A 16,230-nucleotide genomic window follows, 5' to 3' on the forward strand; every position below is an offset into this window, starting at 1 on the left:
TTTTACAGCTTCTCCCTCTTCTGCCCTTTCTCCATCTCGCATTTCCTCTCTCTGACAAAGGTTACCCAGGCATGATTCAAAGCCACCTAAAGCCTACAGCATCTGCATAGAGAGCTATGTGGCTGATAATTATATTTCTAGAATGCCCAGGGAAAGCAATGTGTTGGGACTCCGCCCCAAGTGGGAGGTGTCACTACAGCTGTTTTCCATCATGAGGGGAGAGCCCAGTGCCAAGAGGCTCAGGATCAGAATCCTGAACACACCTGACAATCTGAAGGCCTCTGGGCACTGCCCAGTCAGCTCCTGCTCGGCCCAGGCACCACGAGAGAATCTAAGTTTCCAGCCCTGGCCACCTCTATGAGCAGAGAAGTGCATTCTGGAAGCTCCCACCCACCATACTATCCGTACCTAAAGATCAGGCCACCCCCCCGGAGGGCCCCATCAGGACTCACTCTGGAACCGAAGTAAGTACAAGGGGCCTCAGGCTCTCCTCGCACTTCTCTGCAAGGCATAAGCCAAACCCTTTATGTCATCAAAGCTGAACTGAAATGGAAGAATACAGATATACCACCCTCTCTTGGAAAAAGCATGGGGGGGTTCCTCTTTAAATTCCATCCATCTTCCCCCAGACCCTCTACTAGGGGCACTGATGACCCAGGGTGGAGGGGGACATAATCCTTGGACTTGCCATGAACACAGATGACAGAGACTAGCCCTGGTGTTACTGCGGCTGTTCAAGCAAGAGGAAAGGTCCCTTCCCCAAGGAGGATCCAAATCCTCACTTGTCCTAACCTGGCTTCCGCTGCTTTCTGCACGTTCTATTTTACCTCTGCCCTGTCTATCCTGGAATGGGGAAGTTTGAAACGCCACACTCACCTGGTCAAGGGTCTTGCAGCAATCCACCAACACACCCACGGGCTGGGTGTCCTGCAAGCTCTCCTTCAACTCCTTCAGCTCCAGATCAGCAGGACCAAGATTCTCATCCTACCAGAGAGGAGGAGAAGGTCTGCCACTGCCACGGGAGGGTCCACACAAAAACCACGGTCTCCCCCAGATTCCCGGACCCCTGGCTGACTCACCAGAGTCTGGGGTGGTTGGGCCTCAATGCTGGCGGCGTGGGAGGAGATGGGCAGGATGCTGAGCTGGTCATCGATGACAAGACACTTCTTACATGAGGCCAGAGAGAGAATAAATCTGAAGAACAAAACCGTAATGAGGTGTTGGGGGTAGGGAGGCAAGATCTATAAAACAAAGGTGTGGCTTTTCTTGAGGAAAACGATTTGACACCCACCTGTCTCTAAGAAAGACAAAGAAAGCCAAAACTCAGCTGGAGAGCAACAGTAGAGGACTCTGAGCCTTCTCTACAAGGCACCTGAACACACTTTATACAGCAAACAAGAAAACCCAGAACTCTCTCGAGACACGGGGTACAAGGACTCCTACTGTGCACAGCTGAGTCACAGGGTCCTTCCCACACCTCTGAGGCTCACCCTTTAGGGACTGAGCTATCTCAGGCCATCCTTAAATGGGGAACTCCTACCCCACCCCACAAATAATCACCGTCACAGGGAAATAAACCCACACACAAATTTACTTTCTGCCACAAGGAAGAAAAACTAAAGCTGAGAAGAAAGCTCCCTTAAGAAATATAACACGACATTCCTGTGTGTAGGAAAACATGTGTTTGGCTGGAGAAGTCCAAATTCTCCCACAGGTGCAAGAAGAGAACCTTACATGCTACTTTCACAGGCTTCCATTCTGCCCAGCAGTACACGGCCACCCCCAGGCCTACTCCATCTACTGAGTGAAAACACCAGAGAGGATTCAAACTGGAACGGCCCCAAGCTTCACCGAGGCCAGGATTTCCTAACCTCAGCACCAGCAACATTTCAGACCAGAAGATTCTGTTGTGGGACTGTTCTGGACATTTTAGGCTGTTTAGCAGCACCCCCGGCCTCTATTCACTAGAGGCCAGTAGTGTCCCTCCCCACCCCCAACTCCGCACCCCTCAAGTCGTGACAATCAAAAGGTTTCCAGACATTGCCAAATGTCCCCAGGGAGCGAGACTGTTATATATGAGGACCTCTGATCCAGGCCACAGCTTCTTAAGGTATTTCACAGGCTGCTAACTGGTGCTCCCTAAAAAACAGCTCTGTGGTCAAATGAATCTGGGAAACAATCAGTTAAATAGGTCCCTGCTGTTGCAACACTTTTCAGAGGCTCCAACAGGCTAATGTAAATGTTCACACAGAAAAAACTGTATCAGCGTTTCCCAGATGCATCTGGCCAGAAACCCTTTTGTCACAAAGTCCCTCTTAAAATACTAGTGTTCTGTGAAACACGTTTGGGGAAACTGATCCAGACAATCCAGCCCTCTGACAGGTGAGTATGCTAAAGGCCGGCGAGGAAAGTGACTTGGTTCAGGCCCCAGCTCCCCACTCACTTTCACTGCTTACTGTTGGCTTCACAACCGCCACTGCGGTCAGGAATCTGACCGCTCTGTACCCCTGGGCTCCCCTCCCTCAGACAAAACCACAGCTTTCATCTGGGTCCAAGACAAAACTATCCTTCCCACCACAGCTCCCCACAATCAAGGACCTGAGAAATGTGCTTCAGACCTACCTCTCATTAAACCTTCCCACCACATCCTGATGGGCCTCGGTCCTGTATCTTGAATGCACATCCTAAGAGAGACAACATCTGTGAACAGAGACATCCCAACAGCACTGGGGCTCGCAGTCCAAGTGTGAAGAAATTCTATCAAGCAAGCCTGGGAGAAAGAAGGCGCCAGAGCTACGGCTGGAACTCCTCTCTGTAACCTGCAGTGCTGAACAGCCCAACTGCTATTTGCTGGAAATAGGCTGGAGCACTGAACACTAAAGGTAATATTCTTTATTACAACAAACATCTCCTCACCTCAGCTTTGGCTTTTTCCACATATTATCAAGCATCATAAAATGTAGTCACTCATTCAACAAAATGCACATGCCAAATGTATGCCAGACATGCTGGGTACACACCGGTATTCAATAAAGCAGGACCTCTGTTCTCATGGAGCCTACAGTCTAAGGATCAAAGGGAAACAAAGGAATATAAAAAAAATTCTGGCAAATGTTGCAAATGAAAAACATGGCACAAGGACAGCAACTTGCAGGGGGGCAGCTACTTACATGGGGTAGTGACAGAAGGCCCTCTGAGGTGAGAAACAGGCAGCGGGGTAAATGGGGACAAACTGATGTGGACACGAAGTCATTTGTTCATTCTCAAATATTTAACAAGTGCTAACTAAACACCAGGCACTCTTTCGGAATTAGGAAATGCACCAGTGAGGAAAACTAAGTCCCTGATCTCATGAAGCTTAGAGACCAGCACAGGGAGTCAGACAACAAACAAACAAACATGTAACTTTAGGCAGCTGGCAGATGCTGCGGAGGCAAATCAAGGAGGTCAAGGATGACAGGTAGGGTGTGTCCCACACTGAGGAGGGGGTATGAGGGCAGGGACGTGAATGCAGTGAGAAGCAGCCTGTTCAGATATCCCAATGGCAACAGCAAGTGCAAGGGCCGTGAGGTGAGAGCATACTGAGCAAGTCTGAGGGCCCCTGAGGAAGCCAAAGGACAACAGAGGCAAGTGATGGGAGGAGCAGTGGTGACGGGAAACAGCTACTAAGGTCTGTGGAAGAGTCCATGTCACCACATAAAGGGAGCCGGTGAAACCCTGAGGCCAATCCTAATGCCATTCCTGAGCAAGGCAACGGGGCCGTGACTAAAACCTGTCACGAGGAACACCCACATGGCAATACTGATGGGGCCACAGACCAGCTGTGCATCCACGGAGACATATTCCCACTCCTAACCACGTCGTCAGCTCTGGGTGGAAACTACCCCTCCCACAGTCAAAGCTCTTGCCAAACTGGGAGCGGAACTGGCAAATGCTCCTTCACTATCCATTGGACGGGGACTGGTGGGGAAGTCTGTGCATAGTCCCTTTCTTGCAATCCACAAATGGAGGCACAGGCGTGGCTCTTTGCAGAATTCCATTCCAGAAATGTAACTACCTGACAGCTGCAACACACTTGAATCTCACAGGTGTAGAATTTACAAATGCCTGAAAGCAAATGTGAAATTCAGAGATGCTTGGGCACATTCAGGGCCACTGACTTTCTCTGCAGTGACTTTCTCATTATTTACAGTCAAAGAGCTCCCAGTCCAGAGCCTGTGCTGACCGCTCACTAAAGCTGTTCAACAGGATTTTTTTTTAACATCTACCTACTTATTTTGAGAGAGAAGAGAGTGCACACAGCAGGGGAGGAGTAGAGAGAAGAGAGAATCCCAAGCAGGCTCCACATTCAGTGCAGAGCCTGACATGGGGCTCGATCCCACAAACCATGAGATCATAACCTGAGCCAAAATCAAGAGTCGGCTGCTTGACCAACTGAGCCACCAGGTGCCCCTCAACTCTTAAAGTGGGCGAGGGCAAAAACACAGCTTGATGTAAACCACCACAACTCAGTTAAAAACCATACACCCACCATGGTCATCGTGTACAACTGCTTGAGTGAATTCATGGTCCGCAGGAGGATGACCACCAGCCCACCACCTTCCACTGTTTCCACAGTTCTGGCCAGCAAGTTTGGAGTTAAAGCTTCAAAATCCTAAAAGAAAGAGATCTTAGGAAGGGCTAGTCATGCAAAGAGCAATCCCAGGAAAGCTTAACCAAATAAAAGGAGGGTTCTGAGCATGAACCCAAGACGATAGCCCCCACCGACTCACCAGGACGGACCCAAACCCCCACCCCCTTACTCAGGGGCACAGAAGAGAGTCCAGCACTAGAGGAATAGGTGTACCTGGTTTTGTATGACAAAAGTGTATCTAATAACCTCACACAAGATCCTATCTGGGAAGAATCCTCCCATCCTCATAGATTCGCGCTTGTATTTCATAAATACATCACGTTCGTTTTCTGCCATGTTTACATAGAACCTGACAAAACTCAAACTGCCCCACATGGGGGAGCCATGGCCTCAAGGAGACATCTTCACTGCACCTGGCAACAACAGTGGACTAAGAGCACTCACTACCAACCAGTGGCCAGGTGAGAAGAGGCAAAATGCTCCTTTCTTGTCTCCAAGGTGGCATGCAAGCCGGCAGTATGGGACAACCCACTGCAACGTAGGAAGAATAAAACAAAAACTTCCAATGCGTGATTTTTCCCCATTCCTCTTTTTTTTTTCTTTCCAAGATTTTATTTAAATTCAAGTTAGTTAACATAGAGTGTAAGATTGGTTTCAGGAGTAGAATTTAGTGACTCATCACTTACATGTACCACCCAGTGCTCATCCCAAGGAGTGCCCTCTGAATGCCAAAAGTATGGAATACTGCTGGAATCTCTGTGTCATCCTTGCACAGGGCCATGCTGACCCCTCTGTGTCGTTTCAGCTCTAATGTATGTGGTGTCGAGGCGAGCACTTTCCCCTCATTTCTTAATTTACCTTTCATAAAGTATGACTTAGGACGTATACAATGATGATAGTACTCGCAAATGATAAACACATACCAAATTTGGGGATGGGGGCTTAAATGTATTCTCCTTGTCGGGGGGCGGGCAGGGAGGGGTCACAGGTGTCAAAGATTCAAAGTATAAAACAGAGACTGCCAGAGCGAGAAGCAAAAACAAATGTGAAACTTGCTCTGGCAAGAGAAGAATACCGAAGAAGAAATGCACCAGGTAGTTCTCTGTGGAGGCAAAGTGAGGGAGGGTAAGGACTACAGAGAGGGATGGGGGGATGTCGGGGGCGGGTGTACCAATCAAGCGCTCTGAATAGAAGACAGGAGCACACAGATCTACACTGAGCCAGTTAAAACAGGGCCCACTACTCCCTGCTCACCAAAGTCTTCAGCTAGTTCCCATTAGGATCTGGGAACCTGGGGTCACTTGAAGTTCACAATACTTTCTTTCTCATCCTCAGCTGGCTAGAACCAGCTGTGATGGAGCATCTGTGTCAGTTTCGGTACCTCTAGGTTAGGTGTCGCTAAGTGGAAAAGTTTATTTTTATATGAGGTGAGTTACCAAGTTTGCTTTGGAAAGCGGTCAAGGGTCTCACTGATAATGCTTGGGGGAGGCCCTGTGGGTCAGTCTTTCTCCTTACTGTCCACTGGTTCTTGTGGGGAGCCCTCCGCGCTCTGACTCCAACCCCAAGCTGGAGAAAGCCACCCACCTGGAGAACACACATGCCAAAGGTGTTGCCCAGGATCTTGTGGGTTTCATTGTAGTAGCAGTAGCGAATGTTTGTGGCCGCCACGAAGAGTTCAAAGGGGTCGTCTTGCTTAATGTTCAATGTCCCATTCTTGATCTTCTTCTGTAGCTGTCGCATTCTTTTCTTCCGGTGACTGCAATCACCCACCCACCCCAGGAGAGCCTGTTAACCGGAGAGGCTAAAGGGGTGGGAGCAGGGGACAGGCTCACTGATCACCCATCAAGACCTTCAGCACTAGAAGGGAACTCAGCAATTGCAGGGCTAACCCCCTCCCTTTAAAAGTGAAGGTAAGAGTAGAGAGATTAAGAGGATGGACTCCGAGCCAGGGGTAAGTGTGTGTGGGAACTCTACTGTGCTGCCCTGGCACCTTCCACAGATTTTTATCTTCAAAAGGGGGGTAATGGGGACCTAAACCTCTAGCCTAAACCTCATATTTGGCTAGACCAGGGCTTGAAATCAACCTTGGGGGCCTCACTACCTGAGCCTCAAGCCAATGCTTCCATTACATGGTACTGTTCCCCAGAAGCCCTGGGAAGGGCAAAGTGGCTTTGAAACTTATCATCAGAAACGAAGAAAGGACATCAGCTCTATTATTTTCACTATTTGGAAATGTCCTCAGAGGTAGCACCTCCCAAACAATCCCTGAAAAACTATGTCAGGTAATCATTTCCTGGCACATAATTAAGGAGAAGGAATTGTAAACGGTACGGGACACTCAAAAGCACCCAACTTACCTGCTAAACCCCAGCTCTTTCTTATAACACCACAGCACTGAAGGCCGAGCCTTCACGGTTGCTTTGGACAACATGTGATGGAGTATGACCACCTGCCAAAGGAAAAAGCCACAGAATCTCATGGCCAAAAGTGACCTCAGAGACTGCCAGAGCCAAGACCTCATTTTCACAGATCTGGAAAGTAAACAGAGGGCCAGGAGAGGGCAGTGCCCAGGCAGGGACTAACCAGAACCCCGGTCACACACTCTCACCTCGCAGTCACCCCTAGGTTCTCACTAGACATTTTATGTAAAGAAAACCAGTCAAAGAGACCTTAGTGGTATTATGTGCAGACACCACGGAGGGGCAGTAACAAGTTAACTGTGGGACAAGACACGAAGTCAGTCAGGAAGTGTTCACTTCTCTTACCTGATCCTTTCCTCGGTCTCCAACTACAACAAACAAAGACCTCTGCCGTTCAGCGACTCCATTCTCAATAAGAATCCGGATTCGGTTATCTACCTTCTTGCGATGCATGGTGAAAGACTATCACTGAAAGAGAGAGAAAGGAAACACAACTGGACATGAACACCAGATTCTGGGGGAGGAACATGAGCTGGCAGCCTCCTGTGGGACCAGGGGCTAAGCTAAGCACGTCTGAAAGTATCATTTTACTTAACCCTCTAACCGCTCCCTAGGGAACACATCAGTCCCATTTTTAAAATTAGGAAACTGAGTCTTGGGAGGTGAAGAGAATGTTTCCTCAGCATGGAAGTCAGAAGGGAAGCTGTATTTCACACTTTTATCAAAGAGGTTTTTTAAAAACTTGAAACAATGTTGCACAAAATAGAATGATTAAAATACATGATGGTGAGATATATATTTGTGAAATAAGGCAGTTTTTGAAAGAGTTTTTTTCAAAATTGCTTTCAGAAATTATCTAAGGATATGGATAAAGATGCTAATGAGAAGACAGACTTCACAGAAGAAAGCATGATACCATTTTTTTTATGGATGTACATAACACAAAGGGAAAAAACCTGGAAGAAAACACCAAAATGTAATTATTTCTGGATGGTAAGACTGCAGGTGTTTCTTATTTTGTTCTTCTGTTTTTTAGAGGGTTTTTTTTTTTTACATGCATTAGTAATAAAGTCACAGAAAGGAAATCGATGAATGTTACTGTGATGAAATGTGTCCAAATGTCTCTTCAAAGGAGAGGAAACCATACTGAAGCCTGTACAGACAGACCTTAAAAATTATGACTATGTACAATACAATAATGCATCATTACCACAATAAACACACCAAAGACACATCAAGAATATCAATCATATTTCTACAATGTTAAATTAAGAATGACAGGCCACCTAGAAACTCCAGGGCCCACGACTTTCTAAATAAAAAGTTCATTAACTGTACTTTTACTGTGCCTTAACTGTCCTTCTAACCTCCAATCCAAATAATGATTTTAGCAGTCCTTTCTTAACATAAAACATTATGTTACGCTCAATGGCTCCTTTTTTTTTTATAAGGAAAGGAGCAAAAATAAAGAATTCAAGTATCTTAAGGAAGAAATGTAACAGACAGGATTCACATTCAAATCTGCCTGACTCCAAAGCCTAAGCTCTTTCCCGCTCACCACTCTGAGCAACTTGTCAGCTGAGTTGAGGCCACAGAGAGAACACACACAATCCATTCGGCAACTAATTAGTAGGGACTGCTTTTGCTCTAGTTACTGTGGGAGTCCCAGAAATAATACCAGATAAGCCTTGACTTCAAGGCGCTTTCATTCTCCTTGGAGAGAACATTCAAGAGAAAGAGATAAGGGGCAATCTGTCTAAAAACAGACAAAACTAGATATAATAATAACAGTACAGTCAGTGGTCTGATGAAGGCCTGAGATTACCGTGGGCTGGAATTGCCATGGAAGGCTTAATGGAGGAAGAAGGCCTTGAGGGAAAAGAGGACTATTCCTCATTCACTCATCTATTCGCCTAACAAATAAACACAGCATCTATGTGCCAGTCACCATTCTAAACGCATCAGCAAATAAAACAAGTCCTGAATGTGACTGCTGAATAAAGACGAACGAGCTGAGACAGTTGAAAACATAGAAGGATCTGGAATCAGACTGCCTCAGTTTAATGCCCAGCGCCGAAACCTGGACCTGTAGGCAAGCTCCGCGGAAAGCAAAGGTGTTGCCACCCATCCTTCACCCCGACCCACAGTTCCCTAGAAGGTGGAGATGGAGCCACGCAACTCCCGAGAGCGCCCGAGATGCACGCGGAGAGTGGCCGCCAATCGGAGAAGAGGACCCTGTCATCTAGGAGCGCCCGTGTGGGACCGCAGTCGGCGCGGGCCGTGCATCGGCACGCATACAGAGCCTTTGTCCTCGAGCCGGCCACCTCTGGGCCCAAGCAGGACACAGACACCGACCGTGGTACCCATCCCCAGCCATCCCGTCTTGGGATACCTGCACCTCGAGCCCAGCGGAACCCAGCCAGCAGCCAAGCGGAAGCACGTGTGGAAACCCAATTACTCCAGAAGCCCGGAGGGAGCGGCGGGCTGCCCCTAGCGGATGCCAGACCGCGCGTTCTCAGAGCTGGCCTCACTCCGCGACGCGGGTCCTGCTCAGGCACCGGAAGAAGACATGTGCGCGAGCGCACTAACGGCGCGGCGCGCGTGCGGGGACCTTCGTCAACCCTGTCCCCGTATGATGACGTCATAGGCCCGGGAGGCGGAGCTGCAGCCTACGTCGCCCACGCGGCTTTGGAATTTAGTCTCCTCGCCGTGGCACAGGTGCATTTGCCTCGCGTATCAGAATCAAGCTCCCCTGGCTCGGAAGGGGAAAGCAAGCGCCTGCCTCTGTTGGGCGAGCCCGGGTTGCCAGATAGGTCCGCGGTAGCACACGTTAAGTGGTCCGGGGTTCTTAGTGTTTAGCCTAGTTACACGACACGACCGACTCCAGGGATCTATGCGTAATTTTACCGATTCTTTTATTTAAGAAACTTCCCATTTTAATGTGACAAAATGAGGAAACTCGCTCACATCTAGTTCATCCACTTGATCTTCCTTACACACCGGAATGACCGTGTATACCTGTTGGAAATTCAGTATTATTTCTACCCGCCAGTGCGGGTACTTTGCAAGTTCCCTTTGGGCCTAAACTGGCCATTAAATGATGGCGACTAACGAAAACCAGCTCTGGGGCTCTGCTCTTGCTGAATTACTTCCCCTCCTCTCCTCCTCCCTCCCGCCCAGCTCCCAGGGAACTCGCCCAAGCTTATTACAAGAATTGCCTATGTATTCTTATAGTCTGGGCCAGATCTTTGAACTTCAAGTAAACAACTCCAGACTGCTTGCTTGACATTTCTTGAATACCTCAGACTCAAAATGCCTGAAGCCACAACTCCTTCCTCAAATCAAGACTCTTCCAATTCCAATGTAATCATCACTACTGCCCATTTTTAGTCCAACATCCATCATTTTCAGATTTGCTCAACAAATGTCAATATGCCAGACACGGGATAAAATGACCAAAATGTTTGTCACGCATAAAGTTTGCAGAATTCTGGGTAAGTTTTAAGTACTATTAAGAAGAAACTATCCAGTAAGTAAAGTGACTAAGGATATGTTTTAGTGGTGGACATGGAAGGCCTCTGAGCTGATGACACTGGAGCAAACATCTTAATTTAGAAAGAATATTTGAGTGAAAAGCCTTCACATGCTGAAGATTTAACACATAGATAACTGGCTAGACTACAGTGAGCAAGAACAAAATTAGGTCAAATAATGAACGCACATAGACCAAAATTTAGAATTCTAACTATGATGGGGAAACCAGCGGAGTTTAGGTAACCAGGAAGTGACAAATCTGACTTGCCCACAAAAATCACTGCAGGATGAGGAGCAGCAGCAGAGCAAGCCATTATAAGCTACTGTAGTTACCCTGCTCTAAGCTGGTGGTAGTGGTGGTCAGAAATGTTAGATGATTCAGGATGTATTTTCAAGTTATTTGATTTGGTTAAGGACTAGTATTTACCCTAAGCAAATGGATGAATACAGGTTAATGAAGAGATTGATTTGTAACACCCAAGATGGGAGTTTGGGACCTAGAAATATTCAGAAGTGACTAAAATACTGATTGTATTCAAAGTCCTGGGATTGGAGATCACCTAGGGAAGAATGTAGTTAGAGATCAGTATCACGACTGAAGTCTGGATTACCCAAGTAAAGGATACTGGGCACTAAGTGAGACAGGAAATACGTAGGATCCACTCATTAGTGCCCTCCATTTTGCTGTAATCATTTCTCACATGGGATACTCCCATGACATCTCTTGCCCCAGTTTATTCTCAAAACTGCATTGTGTATTCTCTAAATGACAATTTTGTTAGGTGACTCACTATCCTTTACCCCACTACTGGTCCCATACACACAAAGCTTAGAAACCTTACATTTTCCAACTGTTCTGGAGACAAAACATGGAACAGTACTATCAAGCCACCTGTAATACTCTTTACCTGTTTTCCAGCTTCCAACTCTACTAAAACCAGTATTCTTACCTGAGCAGACAGCTTAGTCACGGAGATTGTACCTTTGGACATGCTCCTCTCTCCACTTCTCTACCTAATTACTCCTCATCCTTCAAGTCTTAGTTCAATTATCCCTTTCAACGAAGTCTTTCCCAATCATTTTGACTAGGTCATAACTTATCAGTCATGGTCTTTATAGCTGTCATCAATTATGTTGCTCCATCATAGCATTTGCTAGTTTTGTGTCACAACATTATCTCTGAAGAGACTGCTCAGTGAAAGCAGGAACCACAGTGATTCTGTCACCACTGAATGCTTAGCGCTCACCATTATGCTTGGCAAAGGACACCCAAACTTGCCAAATGAAGCCTGAGTTCACTGGACTAATAAGGTGTCTCCCTAATGTAAAGACCATACTTAAAGCAGCACTTACAAATAAGAATACAACACTATACCAGATGGTCTTTTCCCTGCCTACATTCCATGAGCTCCTGACTGAAAGAAGATGGTGGTAGTCTAGGCTCCTGAGAAGACCAGGCTACCAGAAGTTTTTCCTCTGCTTTTAAGGTTTTTCCTCTCCTAAGTAGCACTTCAGAGCTTTGCTGGATACTACACACAACTAATGCAGACTTCACTCAAGGACAGTAATGAATCAGACTTTAATATTTAATCTATGTAATTTAAGACATTCACTATTCTTTTCCAGTATTTTTATAGAACTCAGAATGGGGAAAGGTATAGAGATAAGCCTTAACAATTTACTTTCATTTTCCTGATGGTTTTCCCTCCCCACTGACTTTATAGAAGGGATAAGCTTAAGGGCAATACTGATTCTTTGAATATTATTTATAGTCAAAGTGCTTAGTAAGTACTCAAGTAGGATAAGGATCCAGAACTTATTAAGATGAAATGAAAAAAGGTCTGAACTCAGTGCTTACCTGTATCTCAATCCCCTAATTAGATATATTAATGAAAATAAAAGAACAGCACAAATTTCCTAAGACACTTAGGAGGCTGATGACTCAACTGCCTTCTACACTTTATGAATTGGCTGTCAACAGAGCACTTCAGTTATTGAGCCTTCTGAAAATAAACATATTCTCATGCCTCCTATAAGTGGAAAAGTCTCCCACATAACAGAGTTGCATATATAGGAGACAAAAGAACTATAGAAGCTAACTGATTAAAAAGTGTTTCAAAGGATATTTGTTTTAATAGCAAGATACAGTGATTGTAAAAACTCTTCCACATTCGGTAGGGATATTAGGATCTAGAAATAAAACTGCTCTAACCAAGGTCATCAACAACATTCTACCTTAAAGCTTTAAAATAGAAGTCTCGTTATCCACATGAGATGATTGATATTGTGCATTTACAAAAGTACTTTATATGTGGAGTCTTACTATACCAAGAAGCTACAGTGACACATGTGACAGTCATTTTCTTGCAACTCTGCTAAAATATGCATTTGACCAAACAAAAGGCCTTCTGCAGGTAGGACAAGTATTCACATATTATACAGAACACTTAGTACCAAGACTCAGATCTTAACGGGACTTTTTAAAAAGTTCTCTGCCTCATAACAAGGCACCTCCTTTAAAAAATATAGTCTGGATTGAGACATAAAAGCTTTACATTTAGACTGTGATGATAGAATGCCAAAAAAATATTATAGTATTTCAGAAAGAACAAACGACTCTTTTAAAAACATACATAGAAATAATGAAACTACTAACACCTTTACACATTCACAACATCTACACTAATGCATAGACGTTTGAAACCTAGAAAGCATTTCTCCCCCATCCCATCTCTGAACTTATTCAGAGAGATCACTGTATAAAGAACTTACTTACTTCAATTTTAAATGTCATGAAATTATTTTCTACACAGATAGCAAATTTAGTTTTGTATATAGAAGGATTGTAAGCATACACATCTAGGGATTACCCAGTAAACCATGAATATTTTAATCTATTCCCCATGAAATACAGCTAACATATGGTTGTGGTACATCCCAGGCAGATGTCATTTAAAGCACACAACGGGAGGTGCTAGCAAAAGAAATACTCATATATAAAAGTAAACATATAACCCTTCCAATATGATGTACCACAACCACACATGAGAAAAGTCAGGAACTTATTTTATTTTAAAATAAACATTGAAAATACCCCCCCTTCCCCACCACCCTACAAAAAAACTTCTGAATGTGGAATGTTCAACAGCCTATCCATTTTAGGTTACAAAACCAGCAAAAACTCCAGTTGTCTAAACAATGAATGTTTTGAGAATCATTTTTGTGTTTTGTTTTTTTCTTTAGTGGCTGAGCACCTACTGGAAAAATTCCTTAACTAAAGGCTAATAAAACAAAATTCAATTTCTGCACAGAAAATACCATTAACTTAGTATTAGTAGCCTTTGCTGAAAAGATGGGATTAATTCTCCATGAAGTCAAAGTGGGATATGACAAGCAGCATTAAGTTCATAGGCACAAAGAACTAGTGCTCAAACTGCTAGCACAAATTCCAACAGTACATAAATTACTAAACTGTCATCTCCATCAAACTTGTGACTCTCCCTATGCATCTAAGTAAAGGAATCGCCACTTTGAATATAAATGCCTCCATGAGAAGATATAATTCAGTTAGGGTTAGACAAAAGATAAAATGCAAGTACTACAGAAATAGCTGTTGGAGAGAACCATTAAGATCTGAAACGCTAACAATGCATGGGGCAAACCACATAAGCTGCTAGCTGTTGAACACCAGTGTTTCAAGATACAACTTTTATAAACATGTTTTATTTGTTTTGCTTATACCATCAGAACTGAAACTACTGTCTGTCATTTCCCTAAAATAGGGAAATCAATCTAAAACACATACTGGTGCTTTTCAAAAGATAGCAATTTAAAAGGGTGGTAGCAGCAGGCATTTCATATCTTTTTCTTTTAAAAACCTTCAGGCTGCAGGAAAAACATGTGACCAAGAGTGTTATGATTATCCATTAGATATTCTCATCAGTACCTGTACCAATTTAGGAGACAATACAGCAAGATCCGAGGATTAGTGACAGACAATGTACGTTATAAGGAATGATATATAGTACCAATCCTTATAAAAGTCATTGTCGAAGAAAATGTTAAGTGTTCAAAAAGTATCTAAATATTTCACATTTAGTACAGAAGCGGCCATCCAGATTACATCCCATATTTGTTGCATATTTTTCAAAAAGTGCCAATCAAAGCCCAATTTTGCATTTTGGCTTTGTCTTATACAGTATCAGCTGTTAAAAAGCAATTTACATGTGTTTTTAACCAGTCGTTTGGCCAAGAATGAAGAGTGCTGTGTCAGAGCTGGTAGCCAGCCTTGTATTAAGGGCCCATGCATAGTTTGGTATGCATCTAAACGTTCAGTGCTCCAATTTAACTGGAAAAGCTGTGAAATGCAGTTGTTCTGCCAAACCACACTCCTTCCTTCTTCAAGGGAAATATTTTAGTTTTGTCAATTGCCAGTGAATAACTCTAGGGCTGACTTATCGATTTTATCCAATGTCAAAAGTCAGTCTTGCTTTTTCCAAGCCGCTTCAAATAACTATGGAGATATCACCCCGTAAAGTGTATTATGTTTTACTCCTAAGCAAGGGTGAGGAATCTGAGTATCATGTGCAAGGCTCAAGATGACGCTTAGGACAGAACATGCAGCATAAAAATAGTTTCCTTCCATATCCAGGTAATATAAAGCTGACAATTGTAGTCCTGTCTTTATGGGATGAAAACAGTCCCTTTACAATAAGTTTCCTGAAAGGGAGAACAAATAGATAATAACTCTTCTGGTAACATATTATGGTACACTGGCCAGTGTGTTTTTGGCGTTTAAACATAATCCTGTGAATCAGATTAATTCACTTGCTGAGTGTTCATTTGCGGCATCCCTCTGTTGGGTCTTGGGGGCCCTCCACGACCTAGAAGACAAAAATGGCATTTGGTTTTTCTTTCAAATATTATTTGTTTTGCCTTCAAGCAGATTTTTCATCTGAAGTCAAGAAGCATGTGGGCAGGTTGTCATCACATTATTAGGTTTAAGAGGTCAATTCTTCAGTGTTCACCTTTCCTGGAAGTTGTCATGCGCAAATTTGCTCATGTTCTCTAGCTAAAAGAAGAGTAGAGCTAATGGAGTATTCCACCAGTACTCATACATTCATTCATTCAACAAGTATTTATTGAGTGCCTACTATGTGCCAGGCACTGTCATCAGGCGTTGGAAATAGATACAGCAGTGAAGACAGACAAGGTACCTGCTCTCATGGAGCTTACATTCTAGTATACACTCTAGCTTACATTTCAGTAGTAAGGAACATCATACTATCAAAATTAATAAAAGCACCAGAATGAAAAACAGACCTTGTTACCTAAACTGTTAAAAAGAAACTACATAACAATCAAAATTGTATAATGACTTGTAACAGATAACTTTTTACATGCTGTTAAAACAGATTTTTAGCTACCAGTCAACTCAACTTTCATAGAATATGCTACAAGGTGAGAAAGAACATAACCCACATTCACATGCAAATATCCTTTGATACTTCAAGTCAATAATTCCCAAGTGATCCATTAATTTAAAAATAAAATGCACCTTTTTGCTGGCCAGTTTCTACTAGCATTGAAATCAAAGCACTCTGTAATTCCTCCTTAATATACATTTTATACATGTTATGGCCA

The 16,230-nt window shown here is 44.1% G+C and overlaps 2 protein-coding genes and 1 non-coding gene across 4 annotated transcripts in view; all 3 read right to left on the bottom strand.

The window, feature by feature from the left end:
- The window catches only part of NAT10 (N-acetyltransferase 10), a 35,494-nt gene extending 25,966 nt beyond the window's left edge, over nt 1-9,528 (bottom strand). The window contains exons 1-8 of one of the 2 annotated variants that reach the window (XM_039233350.1): nt 9,452-9,528; nt 7,399-7,521; nt 6,991-7,082; nt 6,218-6,389; nt 4,532-4,654; nt 2,623-2,684; nt 1,080-1,194; nt 877-984 (exon numbers count right to left, since the gene is read on the bottom strand). In XM_039233350.1, the coding sequence (XP_039089281.1) occupies nt 877-984; nt 1,080-1,194; nt 2,623-2,684; nt 4,532-4,654; nt 6,218-6,389; nt 6,991-7,082; nt 7,399-7,506 (780 nt within the window). In that variant the 5' untranslated portion in view covers nt 7,507-7,521; nt 9,452-9,528. Of the gene's footprint in view, nt 1-876; nt 985-1,079; nt 1,195-2,622; nt 2,685-4,531; nt 4,655-6,217; nt 6,390-6,990; nt 7,083-7,398; nt 7,522-9,445 lie in introns of both variants that reach the window. The other variant, XM_039233348.1, reaches the window with a different exon arrangement.
- Nucleotides 5,364-5,468, bottom strand: LOC120232590. Its single transcript, XR_005528599.1, has one exon. It is a non-coding gene; the product is annotated as a U6 spliceosomal RNA (small nuclear RNA).
- A 2,614-nt stretch (nt 9,529-12,142) lies between the features above and the next one.
- The window catches only part of CAPRIN1 (cell cycle associated protein 1), a 39,337-nt gene continuing 35,249 nt past the window's right edge, over nt 12,143-16,230 (bottom strand). Inside the window, exon 19 of the mRNA XM_039233351.1 lies at nt 12,143-15,470. Coding sequence (XP_039089282.1) covers nt 15,406-15,470 — 65 coding nt within the window. The 3' untranslated portion in view covers nt 12,143-15,405. The remainder of the gene's footprint in view (nt 15,471-16,230) is intronic.

The sequence above is a fragment of the Hyaena hyaena genome, unplaced genomic scaffold, assembly GCF_003009895.1.
Source record: "Hyaena hyaena isolate Hyena2069 unplaced genomic scaffold, ASM300989v1 scaffold_74, whole genome shotgun sequence".
NCBI lineage: Eukaryota > Metazoa > Chordata > Mammalia > Carnivora > Hyaenidae > Hyaena > Hyaena hyaena.